Below are 23,856 nucleotides of genomic sequence, written 5' to 3'. Positions count from 1 at the left end.
TACATTAAAACCTTTTGTTGGAATACAACACTTTCCACAGAACAGAAACTGAAATAACCTGCTATACAATTAGTTACAAATACAGTCCTCGAGTTTTTTGCCCATACACATGAGCATTGTCTAACTCATGTCTTCTTTGTAGCACAGAATCCCAGACACCACTATGCTTGTCTGATTTCACAAATTTGTTGTAACCTATATCTTCCCTGTCATTTACCAGGCTCTTCTCTCTTGCTAATCTTTGTTTCCTAGCAGTATTAAAACCTTCTGCCACTGCCACAGCTACTGCTGCTGCTGGAATTTGCATAGCCACGTTGGTTTTGTAATTTAGCAAAGTATTGGCCTCCACCACCATAAGGTCCAGAGTTTCTGCCTCCAAAGTTTCCACCCTTCTTGGGTCCAAAATTTTATGACTGTTGTAATTGTCAAAATCTTTGTTGCTTCCACCACTTCCAAAATTGCTTCCATCTTTACCAAATCCATTGTAGCCATTGCTGCTGCCACCATATCTACCATGACCACTAAAGTTTACTCCATAACCAGAATTATCATTTCCACCAAAACCACCTCCAAGACCACCACCAAAGTTTTCAGAACCACTTTGATCTCTTTGGCTAAACACTAGCCATGTCTTGCTTTGACAGGGCTTTCCTCACTTCACAGTTGTGGCCATTCACAGTATGGTATTTCTGAATGACAATCTCATCCACAGAGCCATGGTCATCAAAAGTTACTAAAGCAAAGTCCCGCTTCTTTCCTCTGCCTTGGTAAGTCATGATTTCAGAAACTTCTATTTTCCCAAGCTGTTCAAAAGAATGTGATGTTTTTCAGTGTCTTCTTTAATGCCACTAACAAAAAGATCTTTTTCACAGTTAAGTGGGCCCCAGTCTTTGGAAATCTCAAGACAGCTCTCTTTGGCTTTACAACTCTTTCATCACCTTGTGTGGTCCTACATTCATGGCTGCATGCACTTCCTCCACAGTGACAAACCCAAAGCCCCTGGAGCACTAGGTGTTTGGGTCTCATTACCACACAGTCCGTGAGTGTTCCCCATGGCTCAAAATGGCTTCTCAGTTCTCATTAGTTGTTTTGAAGCTCTGCCCTCTGATGAATAGCACCTGCAGCTGTTCAGGATCTTTAGGTGACTCTGATTTAGATATGAGACTTTAATGAGGCTTGTTGTCATCCCTGGGCAGAAAGGAGTAAGCTAACAAACATATCCCTAAAAGAATTTTAAAGAAGTAGTAAACACCACCTTCTTAGGTTTGAAATGTTAAATTTTCCTGAATATTCCAAATCAAAATACCATAGCTTCATTTCAAACTTGAATGCTCTTTTATGTCATGAAGAAGTCATCTGATTGGTTACTGTGTGCTGGACAATGTGCTAAGCACAGGAAATGCAAAGATGATGAAGATACTATAACTGTTTCTTGTAAGCCTCAAGTCAAATGAGACAGACTTATGGATACAATTAAAATGCATCATAAGTGCCAGAGTAAGTATATAAAATGCTGTGAAAGCAAAGAAAAATGAAAGCTACCTGAATGACTGAGGTATTGAAATTGATGTCTGAGCTGGTCTTCATAAACATGAATGTTCGCTACCTGGAAAGAACATTAAAATATTTAGGAAGAGAGAAAGAACAGCATAAATGATCTAGGAGCAAATATGCAAGAGTATGTGGGTTCAGACTTCTCAACTCATATCTGCTTGGAGAACAGAATTCATGAGGAGAGTGACAAGTGTTAGGACTGAAGAAATAGGCAGGTGCCAGGTTATGGAGTATCTTATATGCGTGTAAGAAATGGGGAGCCATTTAAGAATTTTAGGTCAGGGTGAATAACTAGGTAATTCCTAGAATAAATTCAAGGCCTAATTTTTCACTTTATTATGAAGTGGAAGAGGGGACAAGGAAAAGAAACAAGACTGCCTCAAAACAAAAAATAAAAATGACTGGGGATGTAACTCAGTGATAGAGAGCCCTAGGGTTCAATCATTAGTGGAAAAAAATAAAAATAAAAAAAGACAAGACAGGGCTTTGATCATGATTAAATAATATGATGAGATATGATGGGCCCTTTTTTTCAAAGTCAAGTACTTTGGTGTTGGGAAATGTGAAAGGACTAATAAAGGCAGGAGTTATAAAGACAATGATGAAGAAAACAAGATTTTCAAATATAGGAATCTGTAGGCTTTAGCTTTATTTAAAGAATATTAAGATTATAAAAATTACTTTATTTCAAAGGTTAAAATATAAAAACCACTTACATATAAAATTTAAGAGTATTGAAGCATCCAAACTTTTTAAGTTCTACTTTATAAATTTACTTAAACTTTATTGAGGCAACATTCATAGACATAAATATAAAGAATAGTAATCCTTAAGAGGATTAAAATACAGGGGGAAATAATACATTTTGCCATTGATAAAAAAGCACAGAACTATTTTGTGCAGTGCTGTGGACTCTTACAACCTTCTCCACTGCAAAGAGGACCATGCAGAGTCAATTCATGGTTATTGCCAGTGACTGGAGAAATGGCCACATGACCTATTCCTGACCAATACGACATTAGCAGACACAAGGAAAAGTTTACTGGGAGAACCTCTGAGAAAGAGTTCTTAAACTCTTTACAGAAAAAAAAAATGTTTTTCTTCCTTTGGTTGCTACCAGATCTGAATGGATCCATGGAGGAGCTAGAGACGTCGTACTATAAGCCCAGGAACAAAACTAACAATAAAGATGGCACAACAGAGAGAGGGAAAGGACCTGGATTCCTGATAGACTCTTCCCTACTTGAACTTGCTGTTGTATGGAATTGTCAATTTCCTTATTATCTAAGCCATTTGAATCATGGTTTCTCTGTTACTTGCAGCTCAAAGTCTCCCAACTGAAACACAAACAGCTGAGAAAAAATAAAAATTAACAAATGGTTATGATGTATTGGATGTTATCTAAAATTTTTCCTTTTGGAAAATCAATCTCATTTACAGTCATTTTAAAACTTCATTGGAAGTTTACATAATCCCTTAACCTCTGTATTGTTCAATACTTTGACACTCACATCTGACAATCTGTCCTCTCACAAATGATTGCTGACAAAGGCAAACAGAAGAGAAAAAGAGTAGCAGCTGAATCTATCTCTTTAAGGTGCAAATAGGTAGTTTCTATTTTACAGATGACTGCAAGGTTGTGGCAGGAAACTCTTCCCCATGGGAGCCCACAGAGATGGCACGTGAAGGAAAGAATGTGACAATCTTTTAACAGTCTTTAAAAATAAAAACAAGTTAACACTTTCTTAAAATGAATAATACATCCTTCACTTATTTGTCTCTTGGCCATATTAGGAACATTCATATACATTGGGGTTAGGGGTTAAAAGGGATTGAACTCAGGAGGCACTCGACCACTGAGCCACATCACCAGACCTATTTTGAATTTTATTTAGAGACAGGGTCTCACTGAGTTGCTTACTGCCTTGCTTTTGCTAAGGTTGGCTTTGAACTCGTGATCCTACTGCACACCTAAAGTTATAGGTGTGTGCCACCACACCTGGCTACATTTTTTAATAAACTTAAAAATAGTGCATGCAGTATGCTAAATATAGTGTTTGGCACATGGTATTATTAGCTATTATTATTAGCAGTGCTCTACTTAGAGATCAAAATACTATGCTAAATGTAGCATAGTGTCCCAGTGTCTCTGGAGCTCCCACTAGTTGATTTGTAATGAATCTTCTTGCTTCCTACAGTTTGAGCTTCGCTTTATTCATCAATGCACTTGATTTTTTGTTTGTTTTGGTTTTTGGCTCTGGGACTTGTGCATGCTAGGCAATGCTCTACTGAGCTACTACTGAACTATACTCCCAACCCTTATCAATTACACTTGAAATATTTAACCTCAGGCCTAGAACCAGCTTTTCTTTTTTATATGCAAGCAGCCACTTTAGCATTTCTTATCACAAAAAACCCATATGAGAAAGGTGGCAAGCCTAGGGAACTTCCTGGGCGGAGAGGTTTTTCTGTCAAAGCTGGCAGTGTTTGTGCATCCACCATCTTCAGAGTTTGACCATTGAGTTCAACAGTTCTGCAAAGAGGAAAGATATACCTGAGTTACCCAAGCTGTGCATGCCCTGTAACCCCCTTCAAAACCTGTGCAATCTTTTTTAGACAATTTTTTTTTGTTTGTGGCAGCTTATGTTATATAACTTGTATTTCAACACTATGTCAGTGAGGTGTGATCCATCTTTTAATCACAGTGGTAGAGAAGAGTAGTTGGAACAAAGACCATATGACTTATAAAGCCTGAAATGCCATCTGTCCCTTTCCAGAAAATGAAACATACAAATCTATACTAGGCAATATAATGGAGGGATAAAAGAAAAAATATGACATCATTTCTGGAGTTGTGGCAATTGTATCTGATGGAAAATAATTTATATATTTATATATATATATATATATATATATATATGTGTGTGTGTGTGTGTGTGTGTATACTTTACATATGTATACATATATGATATTTCTTATATATACATATGTATATATTTACATACACACACACACTTATTTTGGGTACCAGGAATTGAACTCAGAGTACTTAATTACTGAGCCACATCCCCAGCCCTATTTTGTATTTTATTTAGAGACAGGGTCTCACTGAGTTGCTTAGTGCCTCACCATTGCTGAGGCTGGCTTTGAACTCACCATCCTCTTGCCTCAGCCTTCTGGACCACTGGGATTGCAGGTGTGAGCCACATAAAAAATGACAGTCAATAAAATTTCCTACTTGTAACTTTCATTTAACTATATAATTCCCTTCTCTCCTCAGGAAGGATACATTCATTTTCTTAGGTAGTCAGGTAGAATGTATTCTGCTATAGTGGAACAAAATCAATTTTATTTGGCTAACCCACAGTAAAATTTATGTTTTCTGTGTATTTTACTATTGGAATTAAAATTTAAAACTGAGCCACATCTCCAGCACTTTCTATTTTTTTATTTTGAGACAGGGTCTCTCTAAGTTGCTTAGTGCATTGTTAAATTGATGAGGCTGGCTTTGAACTTGAGATCCTCCTGCATTAGCCTCCCCAGCCTAGCCATTGGGATTTCAGGCATGCACCATGGCACCTGGCCATACAGTATTAATGAATAAAAATTTAGTCTATTTTAGTTCTACTTATAGTTACTTTCATAATTCTAAATTATGCTTATATCTGTATCTTTTTAAAATGCTTTTTTATTAGAAAAAAATTAGCACTATTTATTTATTTATTTTTGCTGTGCTGAGGATTGAACACAGGGCCTTGCTCATGCTAGGCAAGCACTCTATCACTGAGTCACATTCTAGCTCAAGTTAGCACTTTTATTGTTGAAAACTTAGAAGACTAATGTCAGAATTACATTTATATCATAAATGTAATATATGTAATGTACCTAGAACACTTATAACTGTATCTTGTATACAATGAGCACTATAAAATTATTATGTATGATCATTATTCAGATAACAAAAGTAACTTGCTAAAATGTACTTTTAATATTTTGATGTATATTTATTCCATATTTCTGTTTGTATATTCTCACATATTTTACATAAATAAAAATTGATATAGTATACATATTTTCTTAAAACTTGATTCTTTTCCTCTTCATCCATCCTCATATTTATTGAAAATTTTAACATTCATTCACTCATTTTATTGGATACACAGGATTCCATGATATTAGTACATTAATTTATTTACTTAATCCTCTACTGATATATATTTTCCTGTTTCCAAGTAGTATTACTATATATTTTTCATTATTAAAGATCTCTCACTCCCTGTCATTACTAAGGATCAAGGAGAAGAAAAACTGGTCTCTATGTAACCTGGTTAGATGCTTAGCTCTGGATTCAGTAATTTAAGACATATCAGTAACACACTCAGGATTGTGCCCAAGACTAACAAGCCTGCATTGTAGTTGGAGTCAGTTCACAGGTGTCAGTTTTTGTTTTTTAACATCTATATCATAACAATTTTTAGAGGGGGGTAGGAGAGGAAATTTCATGACCATCATCAGGAAACCACAGATAAAAATAGGTCTTAAAAATATTTCTAAATGATAGACATTAAGAGTCTGTTCTGCATGAAATGAAGGTCCTAGCATGCCTACTCACAAATGTTCCAGAAATGCTTTTGATTATTCTAAACGTGCTTTTGGTGAAGGTAGTTTACTACCTCGGCTTAAAGGTTAACCTGATCATTGTGAATTAATATTGCTGTAAGTTGAGGAACAGCAAGATATTTATACCATCAGGTTATATTGTTTAATTAATTATACATATATCTAAAAGATGCTGTAAGTATACTCAGTGTAAGCCTAAAGTATGCTGATTATTTCCACATCAGGCTGGGCAAGGAGAGTAGGTATTTATTTGAGGATAGCAGCTTGTTTCATACGCTCATTCATTTTTATTTATTTATTTATTTATTTATTTATTTGTTTTTTGGTGCTTGGGGATTTGAACCCACGGCCTCATGCATGCCAGGCAAGCTCTTTACCACTGAGCCACATCCCCAGCCCTTGTTTCATATTTTGAGGATGGTAACATGAAGATAAGGTAATAGAAGACATATTTGTCAAGTTTCAGGTAAAATAAAGTAAGGAATGAGCAAGCAACAGATTTGACAAAATTGGGGATATCAGGAAAAAATATGAGATAAATATAAAATACTGCTTTTATATTAAAAATATATTCACTCAAATATTAATTAAATACTTAAGTCAGGATTCTCAATAGGAACTATACAAAGGTTGTTCAATTATAAAATTATTTTTTAGGGTTGTCATTGTTTAGCTCTCTGAGGTCATTAATATGAGCAAATATACTTCATATATATCAAACTTATCGGGGTATACTTTGTTTTTTCTTTTTCTTTTTGTGGTACTTGTGGTCTAATCCAGGGTCTCTACCATTCCTTTTTAAATTTTTATTTTGAGACAGGATCTTGCAAAATTGCCCAGGCTGGTCTCAAACTTGTGATCCTCCTGCTTCAGCCTCCCAAATAGCTGAGATTACACAATGCACCACCATGCCCAGCTCTGGGATTCTTCTTGTAAAATATAAACAAAGAAAAGTGGAAGTAATATGTATTCATTAAAGAAAAGTGAGGAGACCAAAACATTTTCCATAATTTTACCAGTCCTCCAATTAAAAAGCATGAAATATGTGATCAGAATGCAACAGAGTCTTAGCAGACAACAACAACAAAAAAATCACTTAAGAAATTGGGCATATTTAGCTTGGAGAGAAGACAATCCAATTATCCTTCAAAAGTGTGAGAGTTAACCTGGGGAACATTAGATATTTAGCATCATCCCAGACTATGGCTGACAAACTCAAATGAGCCCGGGGCCAAGAAGAGTATATATTCAAGACCAGCAAGACAGGCATAGGGCAACAGAGTCAGGAAGGGACAATGCAGAACTAAAAAGCAAAAACATAGACAACTAAATGATCCACCTAAATAGACAACTCTAATCCAACTCCAGCTAAGGGAGAAAACTAACTCAGAATTGCTGGAGTATTCATTTTTTGGGGGGGTGGGGAGTACTGGGGATTAAACTCAGAGGTACTCAACCCTGAGCCATATCCCCAGCTCTATTTTGTATTTTATTTAGAGACAGGGTCTCACTGAATTGCTTAGTGCCTTGCCGTTGCTGAGGCTGCCTTTGAACTCATGATCCTCTTCCTTCAACCTCCCCAGCTGCTGGGTATGCACCCGGTGCCCCACAAGTGTCCATTTTAAAAGAAAAGCTAGAGGGAATGTAGCTCAGGAGTTTTGTACTTGCTTAGCATGCACAAGGCTCTGGGTTCTATCCCCAGCATTCACATACTTGTGTGTGCATACAAACACACACACACACAAGCTAGAAATTTAGATATTTTAGTAATTGTCAACTCATAAATGTTGACAATTAACTTAAAACCAAAAATTAATAGAGTATATGCCAACCTCCCCTACCAGAAAATGGTTGAATATGTGGGAATCCTCTATAGGCATAAGGTAGATTTTCCAACCTCTGTTCTAGGGAATAGAATTTAAGAGCAAAGTAAAGGTACAGAATACAGCTGCCTTTGGGAGGTTGTGGGTTCCAACTGAACTCAAAGAACCAAACTGGGCTGAATGGCCTTGGATGAGTCTCCTAAGACATTTCCACCTCTATAACCATTAGTTATTTCAGAAAGCTTTTTCCTTATCAGCATCAGACATGAATATGCTAAAAAGAACTCATTTTGAAAGCATCTAAATGCAAATAGAGAAAAGTATTTGTTATCTAAATATGCATTATTTATTATTGGGGGAAAATGGTTTGAACAGTAGGAAAATGGTCAGGTAAACCATGGTATTTTATAAAACATGCAACCCATTAAATATATCTACAAAAACCATGTAGAAAGGGACTTGGGAGCTGGGTGCAATGATAAGCACCTATAATCCCAGCAACTCAAGAGGATGGACGCTCAAGGCCAGCCTTGGCTCAAATAAAAAATAAAAAGGGCTAGGGACATAGCTCAGTGGTGGGGCTTCAATTCCCAGTATAACACACACACACACACACGCACACACACACGGATATGGGAAAACCTGTAGTTCTTATAGATCCTCTTTTTTCCTGTGAGAGGTTATATAATTATAGTATTTACAAAGGCATTGGGCGGGGCGGCTGGGGTTGTAGCTCAGCAGTAGAGCACTTGCGTAGCACATTTGAGGCACTGGGTTCAATCCCCAGCACCACATAAAAATAAATAAACAAAATAAAGGTATCATGTCCACCTACAACTAAAAATATTTTTTTAAAAAAGCACTGAGGAAAATAATGGAATGCATGGTACCCAATGTAAATACTGCTTGTTTGTGAAGGATAGGACTTTGGAGAAAGCAGGCTTACTGTACTTTCTCATGTTCCATTGCTAATACTCACTGAAAACATCACACAGATAGCATTTGTGAAGATGGGAGATGATGGTAATATTACAAACTGTTCATTTTTTTTTTGTTCTCCACTATGAGAATAGTCACTATGAAAAGAGATCCTTCCAACACATACAAGACAGAATCTTAAAATGTTTGTATACCCAGCTCTGCAAGACTCAGCCATTCTTTGGTACTCTGTTGAATATGTGCTTTTATAAGATGTATTCAGTGACTGGGTTTTAAAACCAACTTCAAATAATCCAACTAGCAATACATTTCTAGCCATTTTGTCTTACTCTAACCAACAAAAAATTATTTTAATGCTGTAAGAGAATCACACCCAGCTCACATGGAATGGTATGATGTTTTGTAGCAACCCACACATACTTAATAACAATTATATATAGGTATGTTTTGCTTTAGAGACTGTTACCAAGAATTATGTCATTGCAGAGGAAATAATCTAAATGCATTGAGTTGACTATGATTATCAAGTTATTCTGAAATACAAATTATCCTCTAAGATAACTGCTGGTTTGTGTTCAAATCTTTCACTTTGGACTCTCTGAGTAAGTTATGCTTGTATTCATAAGTATCCCTGAATATTAAGAACAGTTAGAATTTGAAATAGTTGACTTTTTATTTTTTGTCCCCTCTCAAAACTCTCTATTTTGATAACCACCATCAAGTTCATTAAAAGTGTGAAATGAACAAGGAAAATCACTCACTTGGAAAGTAATCCATCAGGTCCTGAAGGTTTTACAAGGTACTTATCCACTTGTTTGTTAAATAAGTAATATGGTAACTGTAATCGCTTGGTGACGTTATAGAGGTTTAAGGCATACAGAGTTAAATCTCCTTCTTTATACCTTGGGCTAAAAGCAAATAGGTTAATTTAATAAAAATATTTATCTAATTTAAGCAATTAAGAACTTGATTACAAATATGATCATGGTACTAAGTATCAGCATCCATAATGATGATGGGACTATTAGCATCTTCTTTTTATAGTAATTAGACCTCACATGTGGTCCTATTCTGAAAACATAATTAAAAATATTGCTCTTAGGAGCTGGTGGAGTAGCATGTGTGAGGCATTGGGTTTGGTCCCTTGGACAGAACAAAAACAGAAAAAAATATTGCTCTTTATACTACAATTTTTGGAGCCAGACCTCTAAAATCTTTACTAATTTGTCAGTCTAAGTTGTTGGAAAGCCAGATAGACCACCCATTTTTAAGTATAAGAAGGCTAAATGATAAAAAAGTAAATTTCATGAGTTCATATGAATTCAAATTACAAACTATAAAAATAGCATCTCTTTCTATCTCTATGAAAAGAATGAAATAAACAGGAAACATGGACTCATTTCAGAATTCATCCATTCAAACCATTCCCTTACTACTTCCTAGTGGGGCCTCTACCCTCCATAGTATTTTCAGTCACAGAAAATGGAAATGGCAGGTGGATTTTTTTTGCTAGAATTAGTATTAAAGTACCTTTCTATCAGGATGATAGATTGAAACTGAGAAGAGAAAATCCCTGGGATTTAGGAATATTGTTTGCTACCTAAAGCCATACTGCAGGACTAAAAGAGTCTCTCTAGGGCCTCTCAACTCTAGAAACTATGGCGGCAACTTTTGAAGTTAAGATTGTTGTTTTTATTGTTCCCTTTCTTTTGATTATTTTTCTTCTTTTTCCTTTGTGTTTCTTAGGTATGATAGGAGATAAATACATTAAAATTGTTTATTCATATTAATTCTCACTTATATTTATACTCATAGTTCTTTAATGAATTAATTTATTAATTCATTCATTAATGCTTACACAAAAGTATTTATATTTTCTTATATTTTTACTATCCTTATATATTAAAACTTGTTATATTTCCATTATAGATTATGACAATTAAAATCATTATCTAATTTTTTATTGACTGTAAATGCCTACATTTAAGCAATTTTTTGAAATTAGATTATGATATCATATCACCATGAATGTAAAAAAAAAAACAAAGAATGAAAAGGACCAATGACACAGCTTAGACCCTCTGTGTAGACAGATAGCAACAGGGTGTTAGTATAGGATGTTATGTGCTTATGGATTAAATCTCGTAGTTTGGCTAACAGCATGCTTCACACTTACTGGTTGGCGTTTGTGCAGTGAAGGTACACTCGAACTTTACTTCTGTCTGGGCCTTTCACACTTGCCATGAACACACTGGTGCCAACCAATTTTTTGAACAGGAGAGACAGCCAATAATCCTAGTTGTGGTGGTTAGGGAGGGCAGGGACAAAAATAGAACGTTACTTATTTTATTAACAAAACTAGTGGCAAGCAAATAGCTATCTTACAAAGAGTAGGACTGTTATCCTGCATAGATGTAAGTAGGATTATTTCTTTCCTCCCTTCCTCCCATGTGATCCTCCCCTTCCTTCTATATGATCACCTTGAATCTGAGGGAAATACGTTATTTGCAGCTTTGTGTCTCTAGAGGACTTCCAAAATTCAGAGAGTCATAGCCACAGGAAGACATATTTCAAGAATGCAATCAATTGCTCAGGAAGTTTAAATATTCTTGGTTGCTTTTCATCCAAGAATTCAAGGTAAAGCTCAAACCAGAACTTTTTTCGGGACAGTAGGGTAGACTGGGGATTGAATTCAGGGGTGCTTTACCATTTAGCTATATCCTCAGTCCTTTTAATTTTTTATTTCAAGACAAGGTCTAGCAAAGTTACTGAGACTGGCCTCAAACTTGTAATCTTCCTGCTTCAGCCTCTCAAATTGTTGGGATTACCGGTGTGTACCACCACACTCAGCTTAAACCAGAAATTTAAGACATACACATCTACAAATACACACATACACAAAGATGATTTTTTGAAATAAAACTTCTAAGACAAAAATAATTTCCTTTAAAACTTGATAACTCTCCTAATAAAACAATGTGTTAAGCAATAATCATTATCTATCAAGATCAAAAGAAGAGAGAAACATTAAGTACTTCCAGACAGAAGAACATGACATCATCTGTGAGGAATTCTTACTCCCTCAAAACAGAGCTTGAATAAGTTCCTGTTTCTAGGTATAGCTAACAGTTTACAGGAAATGGGAGCAACAAACATGCTAAATGATATGACAGGAATAAATTTATTAAAATCCAGAATGTGGGAAACACTTTTAAAATAACCCACCTGGTTTCTTTAATTGATAAATTACATGGACAAAAGAGAGAGAAGAGAACTAAAATTGAACAAACATAGAGACATATCAACCAAATGCATTATGCAGATCTTGTTTGGATTCTGGTTTGAATAATAAACTATTAGTAATATTTTAGACAATAAGGAAAATGTGAAACACTGATTAAATAGAACTATTCAAATAACTCAAGAATTTTTCTTAGAAAACAGAAATCCTCAAATCCATTTTAGATGATAGAAATCAAAGTCATACTTCTCAGGGTTACATTTCTGTTACCCTAATTTATGTATATAAATATGTACATATATAAATATGTACATATAAATTAGGATAACAGATGTATAAGATGTATATAAATAAAAACTAGGATAATATGTATGTATATAAATTAGGTAAATATACATCTATATAAATTAGCACTATATATATATATATATATATATATATATATATATATATATATCTTATAGGTGGCACTTTGGATAAACAAAGCTATATTTCCTCACTTGGCAACAGATACAGTTAGAGATAGGATGAAAATTAGACTTCATTCATAAATATCTTGAAGCTGATTAACAAATATTCAATTCTTAGAGTAAGTTTTTTAAAAGAAATATATGGCATTGGCTCATTTTAAAGCTAAATAAAATATGATTTCATGATATAAAAATTTTGTGAAGCTTTGGGCACTATAGAAATTTTAACTTTGATTTGTTTTACAAACTTTTTTTTTGGGGGGGAGGGCAGTGCTGGGGTTTGAACCCATGGTCTTTTACATGCATGGCAAGCGCTCTACTACTGATCTACAACCCGAGTCTTGCAAAACAATTTTAGATAAAAGTTTGTTATCTTGTGAGATGAGTCATAAAAATTTCAAATGACCCTTTTTAAAAAGCATATCCAGGGCCTGTGGTTGTGGCTCAGTGGTAAGAATGCTTGCCTAGCATATACAAGGTACTGGGTTTGACCCTCAGTACCACATAAAAATAAATAAATAAAATAAAGGTATTGTGTTCCCCTGCAACTAAAAAAAAAAAAAAAGCAAATCCTTGGCCAGGTGTGGTGATACACACCTATACTCTCAGCAACTTGGGAAACTGAGGCAGGAGGATCACAAGTTCAAGGCCAGTCTCTGCAACTTAGTGAGGCCCTGTCTCAAAATAAAAAATAAAAAGGACTGGGGCTGTGGCTCAGTGGTTGAGCACCCCTGGATTCAATCCCTAGTACTGAAGGGGAAAAAAAAAGTGTATCTACTCTATGCTTCAAATGGCTTGATTAAAAAGAGTTAATTCTGGTTCCTGATTTCTTCTCTAGTCACACTAGGTTCCTTTCAACTCATCATCCCACGATTTGACTATTTATTATGAGGACTGTCTATAAATATAAGGGGTTAGTATTGTTCAACAAATTAAGAAGGGCTCTGAGCATACTTTTATCTTCTCATAAAAGTAGAAAAATAATGGTCACTTACAGGCAAAGGTTCGAAGTTTTCATCTACTAGGTGGTAGTTTCCAGCTCCAAAGAGAACCTGCCTCATCACCACTTCTATGCCCATCTGGGCTGACAGGCCTAGTTTATCCAGCCACCTGGGGCAGAGAAACATTCAGCTTTGTTTAGGTTTGAAAACAAAATCCCTCAATTCTAGCTACACACAATCATGATTTATTATTTGTCTATTTGGGATGAATTAATGGGAACTTAGATGAGTGGCATTAATTATACAGAAGCCATTCCAATGAAATGAACTGTGTGCAGCAGCACATCCTCCCTCACATCTCCCTACACCAGCAAGATGACACATTCTTGAAGGCCACTAACTTGCCAGGAATCCCTTTCAGGGCAAGGCAACTTCTACAAAGCAGAGTAGACAAATTCCCATCCCAAGAGACAATTCCTCATCCTGTGCCTGACCCCTATATACACACTGTGAGAGGGCTGAAGAAAAGGCTGTAGCCAGCAGAAATAAAGATAGGACATCTCCTGTCATACCCTGTCTGTACTCCCACCATCTACATACACCCCAAGTCTTTCATTAATGGTAAAACCAATGCCTCTGTTCTTCTCTCTATTCTTATATTATATCATAAGATTAGAACCATGAAGAAAGAAGTAGGTGGGGAGAGGTAGGACAGGAGAGAAAAGAGAAAAAATCTCTATGAGGACACAGAACTATAGATACGCATACCCAGGAAGTTACATACTGAATGTAAATACACCATGGTTTAAAGCAATCACGTTTCTGGTGTTGGCTAATGAGGTGATTCAGTAAATCTTTAACTTCACTGGTAGCCCTGTGCTGTGACCTTATATTTTAGACTCTAAACTACTTGGGAATCTATAATACAGCTAGATACTCTAAGCATGCTTCTCAGAGCCAGCACTCCCGATGCATTGTTTTACAGGGAGCGTTTTTACATGAAGGATTCCTGTGACATCTTTCTAGGCCACAATTAAGGAATATAAGGTCTAAAACCATTCATTCTTTTAATGATTAATTTGGGACATTTGTTAAAGAGGTCCAACAAGCTTTAACAAGTGATTTTCTTGCACCATCTGGCACAAATTTTGGTGCTTCATCCACAAAAACTGTCTTTGTTCTGGTTTTGGCTGACATTAACAGGATGGAGAATGGCTGCAATCCGATCCCTGAGGCCAGTGCAGTTTTACTCACATAAAGCCAGCTGCGAAGGTGTTGGACAGCAAGGGTGCGCCTCCCCCATACGCAGAGCTCGTTTCTCCTAACCAGACCTTCTTGCTAGGCCTGGTCTCCTTAACCACCTATGGGAACAGGAGAGTCTCCATGGTAATTGCAGACAAACTGACCAACTGTGGTGTTGAAGAGTAACAGCATCCAAAACCTTGTATTTCCAGACCCATCTGTCCTACACAGTTACAAAATAGTTCACGGTCATTTAGGTCTTAAACAATTTTCTTTTATTGGAATACTAGGGTATGGAAGGAATATAAATATTCAGTATTATAGTCTATGGTAGTTAATTATACTTAAGACTATTGGAAGTGTTTTTTAAATTTGTTCTTTATAGTTATAGTATTTTTCATTTTTAATAAATATAAATGAGTAAGATCCAATGCTGGGGAAGAAACCAAAGGCTGAATAAAACAGTGCTTATTCTCCAAAATTAGAAAAGAAAACATGTGAATATATATATACCTATGAAATTTAGAACTAACTAGACTACAAAAGAAGACCTCTGGTTTTATATAAAAAACTTAAAAAGACTATTACCTGGAAAATTTTTTGCACGGATAAAATAAAAGTGTCCAGCACATCAGGGTTTAGAAAATCTTCTTCGGTAGCAATGCGTCCATTCAAATAGTAGCTAAATTATTCAGAAAATATTCAAAGAAAAATAACAAACTTTACCTTCTGCTCTAAGTCAATTGCCAACCTTGTTCTCCTTCCTATCTTGCTCATCCCCATTGTTAAAAATTTTTTTTTAAAGGCAGAGATGCTATAAAGGAAGGACCAAGATGAAAAGGGAACAAGAGGAAGAGACCAGTCTATCAAAAAACTAGAAATCAGTTCCTTTGTCTTAAAAGGATACAGTCACAAGTACAGGTACTTCTGGGTTTCCTGGTTTTTGGCAAGCAATTGGTTTTAGCTACTTTTATATTGTATGTGTTAGTTGACAGTATACCTTGATCTTTAAAGATACCACATTATTTAAAATAACATTACATTTTTGTTTTATTCGTCTTAAAATTCTAGTACAGTGCTTGAGATACTATTTGTTTCTTATCTGAACTATAAAGCTAGTTAGCAGTTAAGTGGAGATAATTTTTTTGAAAACTGGCAGTAAGTAAAAGTAGCATTATTTTCCTAGTATTAAGAATAGAAGATATACTTACTGATGCCACGTAACCGAATCAATCACTTCTCCACCAGCCTTCAGGAAACTAGAACAAAAATTCTATTATGCTCTTACTTCCTCATATAGATGTACAATGTTTACATAGGGGTTTTATTCCCTAGAAATGGCTTGTTATGATGTTAGATTCAGACAAACACAAAAACTACCTAATTCTGACAACAAATTTTTTCATAGGTGCCAACTAGGTGCCAGAATTCTTGGTATTCTAAGCCAATATTTCCTCTTTTAATAAACCATGTGGGCAGGCAGCAAATTGTGTAATAACAGGTGGTCTGCTGGGGATTATCCACAGAAGATTTTTTGTGTGGGGAAGTGAGAGATATCAGGGATTGAACCCAGGGGCCCTTAAAAACTGAGCCACATCCCCAACCTTTTTTATGTTTTGAGACAGGATCTCTCTAAGTTGCTTAGGGCCTTACTAAGTTGCTGAGGCTGGCTTTGAACTTGTGATCCTCCTGCCTCAGCCTCCTGAGCTGTGGGGATTACAGGCATGTGCCACCACACCTGGCTATTGTTAAGAAAAGTGGTTCTGCATTCTCTAGGTCTTACCTCCTTAGCATTTTAACTGTGTTTCCTCGAGGCTGACCCACATCAGGACCATAGAGTTTTGCATTTTTGAAAGTGGAATTTCTAAGAAGTTTGTGCAGCTCAATAAAATCTTCTCCTAACTGTAATCCATCAATGTAAATCCCAGACTTCTTCCAGAAACTGTTAGGTTCTGAAAGACAGCAATTGTCAAACTAATCACCTATCTAGACATTTTTCCTAACTTTAAAAGCTAGAATTTGCTTTAAAAGCAAAAACACAGCAGCACATAAATTCAATAAACATTTTCTAAATTGCAAAAACTTACAATTCAAAGTGAAGAAAAGTAAAATCACAGTTATAAAAAAGATTTTTTTCCATAAAAATAAAATGTTAATTGCATAAATGAAGTATGAGGAGGGTATTGAACAACTTGAAGTTAATAATATTAAACCAATGAATATTTGGAAAATAGTCTGTATCCACTATTAAATAAGAAGGAAGAGGAAGAGTAGGAGGAAAATTTGAGGCAGAGAGAAAAGAGATCAAATGCTTAGCACAATGCCTACCATGGAGCATGTGCTCACTATGTTACATTTCATTTTCCATTTTATAATCAGTTTCATTGGGTAATGCATAGAAAAGTACTATATTTTGAAAAAAAAAGAACTAATCATTAACACTTTAGTTGAAATTTATAAGTTCCTTGCAAAAGAGTGAAGAAGGAGCCATTCAGGAGCTTGATATAGGTAATATTTTATGCTGGCAACTTTTAGTCATCTTGAGCAAGTAATAAAAATTGGGACAGGGTTGCTGAGATTAACTGACAAATGGAAAAACAGAGAAAGGAGGGGCAGGGGGAGTGAAAACAAATGGCCTACTTCTCAGTTTTGCTGAGTCCAGCCTGCCAAGCATAATAGGTCTAATAGACTCTGAAAATCTCAAGGGAACCTGGAGCTGGGAAGGTTGCTGTCTTTAATAGTTTGCCTCACCTCAAATATAGCATAAACTGGGACTAGTAATGTATTCTGGAATATATAAGACTTTTCTCCCATATATAGCTTCAAAAGTTGCATTGCCCACCCCTAACCCCCATACTGGAAATTGACCACAGTGGTGTACTAACACTGAGCTACTGAGCTACATCTCTTGCACTTTTTATTTTTTATTTTGAGACAGGATCTCACTAAGTTGCCCAGGCTGGCCTCAAACTTGCGATCCTCCTGCCTCAGCCTCTCAAATAGCTGGAATTATAGATATGCATCATTGTGCCCAGCTCCCAAAAGTTGCATTGTTGAAAACCTGCAAGAATGTGCTAATATTCAAAAGAATGTTATAAATAGGAACAAATAATGCCAAAGGGGAATCTCCTTATTAAAAGTTTCCAGGGGTACTCACCATTGCCTAGTTCCCAAGAAATGTTGTAATTCTTGGAAGAGCAGTAGTTCAGGAGCAACTGAGCATTAGAACTATTCCACCGCAAATCTGCTGTTCTTAGTAATGCATTTAGACCAAAGATCAAGTTCAGTCCTGAGCAATTTGCAAAACTATACAGCATATCCACTGAGCTTCCTAAAAGAAAAATATTATGGTTTAATGGTTAGATCAGCAACATAATGAAGAATACCTCCAGATCTGATCTTCTTAATGAGTATTATTTGTTATCATATTAAAGGAATTCCATTACCAATAAATGACTATAATTTTGTCTATGTTACAACAAAATTGGACAGGAAAATTGAAAAAAAAAATCTTACTTCATTTGCTTCAGCTGTTGGAAGTCCTTGGAAGATACAAGAAGTTCTGCTCTGGCAGTAAGGTTTTGCTCAAGTGACAGCAGGTGAATTGGGGACACCACAATTTATGACTCAATGTTCAATGCTCAGTGTACACAGGCTGGACCATTATCAGTTAGTATAAACCCCTTTTTCATAATCTGAACATCTCTACTCAAACTGAATACAAAATATTTGGGTACTTTAATTATATTTAAAACATTTTTTAAATTCCTGGATGACTTATTAATTTAAAATAAGTACAGTTTTACATTAAAAAATGGCCTAGGGCTATAGGGCTATGGTTTTCAAATTATATGTCAAGATGCCCTAAAGAGTCATAGCAAATCCATGGGTATGCTTCTAAGATGCAGCAAATAAAAGTACAGGACACATAGTTTAGTTTTGATCTTCGATGAGTAATAAACAATTTTCATTACATGACCCATGTAATAGATAAAAATAATTCATGTTAAAAAAGAAAAAGAATTATTGTTACTTTTCCAAAATTCAAATCTAACCAGGCTATTCTATTCACAGGGGAACTGCAGAATCTCTAAGCTTACAAGGGGAAAACATCAACATAACAAAACATAATAAAAGTTATTAATATTAGGTTGTTTTGAACTAGCAATTGAATAATCAAAACTTAGGTATACTGCTGAGCACAGTAATACATGCACAAAATTCTAACTTCTCAGGAGACTGAGGCAAGAGGTTAACAAGTTCGAAACCAGCCTGGGCAACTTAGATTCTGTCTCAAGAACAAAAAAAGGGGATTGAGGATATAGTTCAATGGTAGAACATTTGCCTGACATGTGCAAGGGTATTCTCTGTGGCTTAGGTATGCTGTTAAAAAATTAGAGTCATAAACGCCATAAGTTTGTGATTTTCTGTATTCTGCTTTTTTTTTTTTTACCCATTAGCTAGTTTATAAATCACCTTTTGAGAGTGGCAACAATTATGATATGTATAAGTCCTTGGGATTTTCATGTATACTTCAAGTCATTTGTTATACAGCAATTCACTTTTGAACCCCCTAGTTAAAAAATCTTTTATGTATTTGGCAAATTTATATCCTTTCTCTTTAAAATGGGCACTGTGTTTGTTTTGTTTCTAAGTCTTTGGCCTGAATTATTTGGATAACTACAACAGTGAAATCCTAGATTCAAAATACTGCTGATAAAGGCTGCTGAGCAGGAACAACTCTGCAAGCTATGTCACCTTTCTATCACTGTGGAAAACAGTGGAGAAAACACATCCTAAAGGAGGAAATGCTTATTTTGGCTCAGATTCAGGGGTTTCAATCTGTAGTGAAGCAGAACATTGTGGTAGGTGTGGCAGAGCAAAGGTGCCAGAAGGGAGGGAGAGAGAGGACAAAGGAAGAGAGAAGAGAGAAGAGAGAGAAGAGAGAAGAGAGAGAAGAGAGAGAAGAGAGAGAAGAGAGAGAAGAGAGAGAAGAGAGAGAGAGAGAGAGAGAGAGAGAGAGAGAAAGAGTGAGAGGCAGCGGAGGGAGAAGAGGAAGAGACCAAGGGCAAGATGCACTCTTCAAAGGTCCACCTTAGTGACCCCAAGTTCAACAAGGCCCTACCTTCTAAAGCTTACACCACCTCTCAGCCCCAACAGCTGGGGTCAAGCCTTCAACACATGAGACTTTGGGAGGTATTCCAGATCACAGTATTAATAGGTGTTGTGATATTTGCTGTGTTGCCCACTTCCACAGAACTGTGGTGCCAGACATTAGGGTTTGAGACGCTCTTGTGTCCTGCAGCACAATGCTTTACTAGATCTTAGGGTCATAGTTTAAGACAACATGAAACTTGGAATTACTGAACCTACTACAAACCTTCATTCTCATTTTTCTAGGAGGAAACCAAGATTCAAACAAGGTAAATTCGTTGTTCAATGTCAAAGAGACTATTTATTATAGAAGGGTGACTCAAATGTCTTACTTATATTGTGTGGGGCTGGGGATATAGCTCAGTTGGTAGAGTGCTTGCCTCGCATGAACAAGGCTCTGGGTTCAAACCCAGCCCCACAATAAATAAATAATAAAAATCATGTTGTAGAAAGTGCCCTGGATCCGTGCTATCATTTGAATCTTAAATGTATCTCAAAGGCTCCTCTGTTAAAGACTTGGTCTCCAGGGTGGTGCTATTAGGAGATGGGACCAAGTAGAAGGTCTTTAGGTCATTGGGTGCATTCTCTTTATAAAGGGCTAAGGAAAATATTAAGAGATCTTCCTGGTTCTTGTACCTACCATGAAAATCTAAAGAATGCAGACTTCTTGATGAGTTTGACTCACTCAGAGGAACTCAGAGACATTCACTTATTTCAAGGCAAACACTCCTTCCCTTCTGGGATCTGGCCAGCCCTTGGGGAGATGAAGTGCAGATCATGCATGCCCTTATAAAGGAGATTTCTTCATTCAAGGAGATTTCTTCATTCTAACTTGTATTTAAAAAGCCCCACTTGGAATAAGACTTCAGGCCAACTATTACTATAGTTGGGGCTATGTAAAACTGCTCTGGGGTTCTCCAGCTACATGACTTCAAGTGTTGGTGTTTCCCCAATATGATGATATATTTTCTTCTCTTTCTCTCTTACCTTTCATGTTATTGCTAAAATAAATGCTATCTTGCATAAAGAGAGTGTCTTTATTAATTATTAGATCTGACCTGCCAAATTTGGGAGCTGCAAACACACATAACACTTTAACATTACATCTTAAAGGGAGCTGTGAGACCCCAGTCTCTTCCTCTTTCTCTTTTTTACTTCCTGGCCATGAGGTAAACAATTTTGTTCTATCACAAATTCCTTGACATTGCCATAGGCACCGCCACCAGAAACCTGAAAGCAATGTGTCCACCTAATCAGGGACTGGAGCCTTGAGTCAAAATAAAGCTTTCCTCTTTATAAGTTAGTTTTCTCAGGTATTTTTTACAGGAATTGCAAGACCTAAGACCCAGGTCCAGCTCTCCCACCTATAGACTATAGTATGATTGGGGCAATATCTTTATCCTACAGAACCTCTTGCTGTGGATTGACAGTCCTGGAACAAGCACCATCTCATGCCTGCCCAATAAAACCAAGGTTGAAGAAACACATGTGAAAATTGTTCTTAAATTGTAAAATACCCTTACAGGTATAAAGTACACTATTGCCTAGCCTCCAAAGATTATGGCATTTCAAAAAGCCTGAACTTCTTGCATTTTAGAGAATTTATCCAATTCCTACTCTATCCTCTCACTATTTCTTCATTCTTCTAAATGAACTTGGAATTTAGGTGGTGTGAAATTCTATTATACATCTCCCTATAACATAATGAACAGTTACATATTCTAGATCAAAGTCTATATTTCTGGATTCAAATTCATTCTTCAAATAAAAAGGAAAAAGAAAAAACACCCAGCTCACTTCCTCCCCCAAACAGAAAATACGGTAAGAAAACTCACAACTAATTATCTTATTATCAATTATTTTCTAAACTCTTATCTCTTACTATATGGGAGAGTGGAAAAATCCCTGGGATGAAGATAACCTAAAAGACACTTTAAAAAAAAAATTGAACTGACACTTTCCCTTGCAGTGTACCACATAAGTTCACAGGAAGGTGTCTAACATCCAGCATGGGAGGAGGCGTTGGGGTGGAGGAGTGGAGTGATGAGGAAGAGAGGCGGAGAAAAAGGAAAGCAATGCATGAGACTATAAGTATGATGAGTGTAATAATTTTTTCTGTAGTCACACCTAGAATTACATCTGTAATGCTGCTGCTTTTTCCTGCCCAAACAGGTTTCCAGTGTGAGTCTATATTATATCATAATGTTTTCAACATCTTCTACTTATATAGAACACACAATCTGAGACCACCTGTGTTAGAAAACTTACCTGTATCTTCTAGGACATCTATCTTAGGATGTAGGCCACTAACCAAACAATTAACACACCCTTGCCACAACATACTGGCACTATCCCTTCTATTGCATGATGTCCCTCAAGCCACTAACCATTCCCAATCCAAGCCATGGATCCAGAACAATGTGTGGAAACACTTATTGGCTTCTAAGATATTTGTCATTATAATGAGTAGCTGCCCAGATTAAACATGGTAGGTTTCTATCTATGTTTCCATGACATGAAGACTAAAATTGAGAATTTCAAAAAGAGGTCAAATATTTCTCAATGCAAATGGAATATCTGTATTGGTTATCCATTTTAGTATTGCCAGCATGATGGCTGGAGTTATGCTAACCCAGTTGCATAGTTAGCAAAGGAAGTATATTCAGTTGCTGTAGGAACTATAAAGGTCCAAGTACCAAGGCAGGTAAAGATGTTAGATACCTAACACCTTGATAAGAATAAGATCATGGGAGTGAAGGAAGCTTTTTTAGTAAAATGTTTAATATGACTCCCCTGCAATTGGGAATCCAAATTACCTAATACCATGGGATCTTCTTCTAGCAGGCTTATATCATGATTTATTTCAAATGATACCTTACCAAGAGGATTGCAAGTTCAAGACCAGCCTTAGTGAGGTCCTAAGCAACTTAGTGAGACCCTGTCTTAAAGTAAAAAATAAAAAGGGCTGGGAATGTATCTCAGTAGTCAAGTGCCTCTGGATTCAATCCCCAGTATTCCCCCTAAACAAACAAACAACAACAAAAAAAGAGAACTTACTATTGTAGATTTCTGGTAGTTTATTATTCCTTTAATGGTACCCGAGATAGCTCTGCTTTGTGTTGAATTCAACAACAAATCATGCTTATTAAAATTTCAGAGTAGTTTCCCCTCCTCTTAAGAACACACAAAAATGTTTAGAGAACACTAGCTATTAGCACATAAGCTATTTTCTGAGATGTGTGTGTGTGTGTGTATGTGTGTATTTAAATGTAGTACACAGTAAATCTGACAAACATAAATAATCTATTTTAAGTAAGGTACAGGCATACCTTGAAGATATTGAGCATTTGGTTCTGGATTACTGCAATAAAGCAAATATCACAATAAAGTGAGTCACACACATTTTTGGGGTCTCCCAGTACATATAGAAGTTATGTGTATGCTATACTGTAGTCTATTAAGTGTGCAATAGCATTAAAATGTACATACTTTAATTAAAAATGCTTTAATTTGGGACTGGGGTTGTAGCTCAGTAGTGGAGTGCTTGCCTAGCACATGTGAGGCACTGGGTTCGATCCTCAGCACCACATTAAAAAAAAAAAAAGAATAAAATAGAGGTATGATGTTCATCTACAACTAAAAATATTCTAAAAAATAATTTATTGTTAAAAATGCTAATGACCATCTGAGCCAACAGCAAGTCCTTTTTGCAGGTGGAGGATTTACATTGATGTTGATGGCTGCTAACTGGTCAGGGCGGTGGTTGCTGAAAGCTGGGGTGGTTGTGACAATTCCTTAAACTAAAACAAAATGAAGGCTGCCACATCGATTAACTCTTCTTTACATAAAACATTTATCTGAGGCACACAGCG

At 36.1% G+C, this 23,856-nt stretch overlaps 1 protein-coding gene and 1 pseudogene across 1 annotated transcript in view; both read right to left on the bottom strand.

Annotated features, from left to right (window-relative positions):
- Positions 1–257: 257 nt before the first annotated feature.
- Positions 258–2,573, bottom strand: LOC113199063 (heterogeneous nuclear ribonucleoprotein A1-like 2; annotated as a pseudogene).
- Positions 2,574–3,798: 1,225 nt separating this feature from the next.
- Hpse (heparanase) overlaps positions 3,799–23,856 on the bottom strand; it is a 32,991-nt gene continuing 12,933 nt past the window's right edge. The window contains exons 4-12 of the mRNA XM_026411949.2: positions 17,988–18,161; positions 16,614–16,782; positions 16,042–16,089; positions 15,419–15,512; positions 14,843–14,949; positions 13,643–13,757; positions 11,113–11,231; positions 9,698–9,844; positions 3,799–4,087 (exon numbers count right to left, since the gene is read on the bottom strand). Of these exons, the coding sequence (XP_026267734.1) occupies positions 3,928–4,087; positions 9,698–9,844; positions 11,113–11,231; positions 13,643–13,757; positions 14,843–14,949; positions 15,419–15,512; positions 16,042–16,089; positions 16,614–16,782; positions 17,988–18,161 (1,133 nt within the window). The 3' untranslated portion in view covers positions 3,799–3,927. The remainder of the gene's footprint in view (positions 4,088–9,697; positions 9,845–11,112; positions 11,232–13,642; positions 13,758–14,842; positions 14,950–15,418; positions 15,513–16,041; positions 16,090–16,613; positions 16,783–17,987; positions 18,162–23,856) is intronic.

Source organism: Urocitellus parryii, chromosome 10 (assembly GCF_045843805.1).
Source record: "Urocitellus parryii isolate mUroPar1 chromosome 10, mUroPar1.hap1, whole genome shotgun sequence".
Classification (NCBI taxonomy): Eukaryota; Metazoa; Chordata; class Mammalia; order Rodentia; family Sciuridae; genus Urocitellus; species Urocitellus parryii.
The sequence above is the reverse complement of the archived record's forward strand: the minus strand, read 5'-3'. Positions and strand labels throughout refer to the sequence as shown.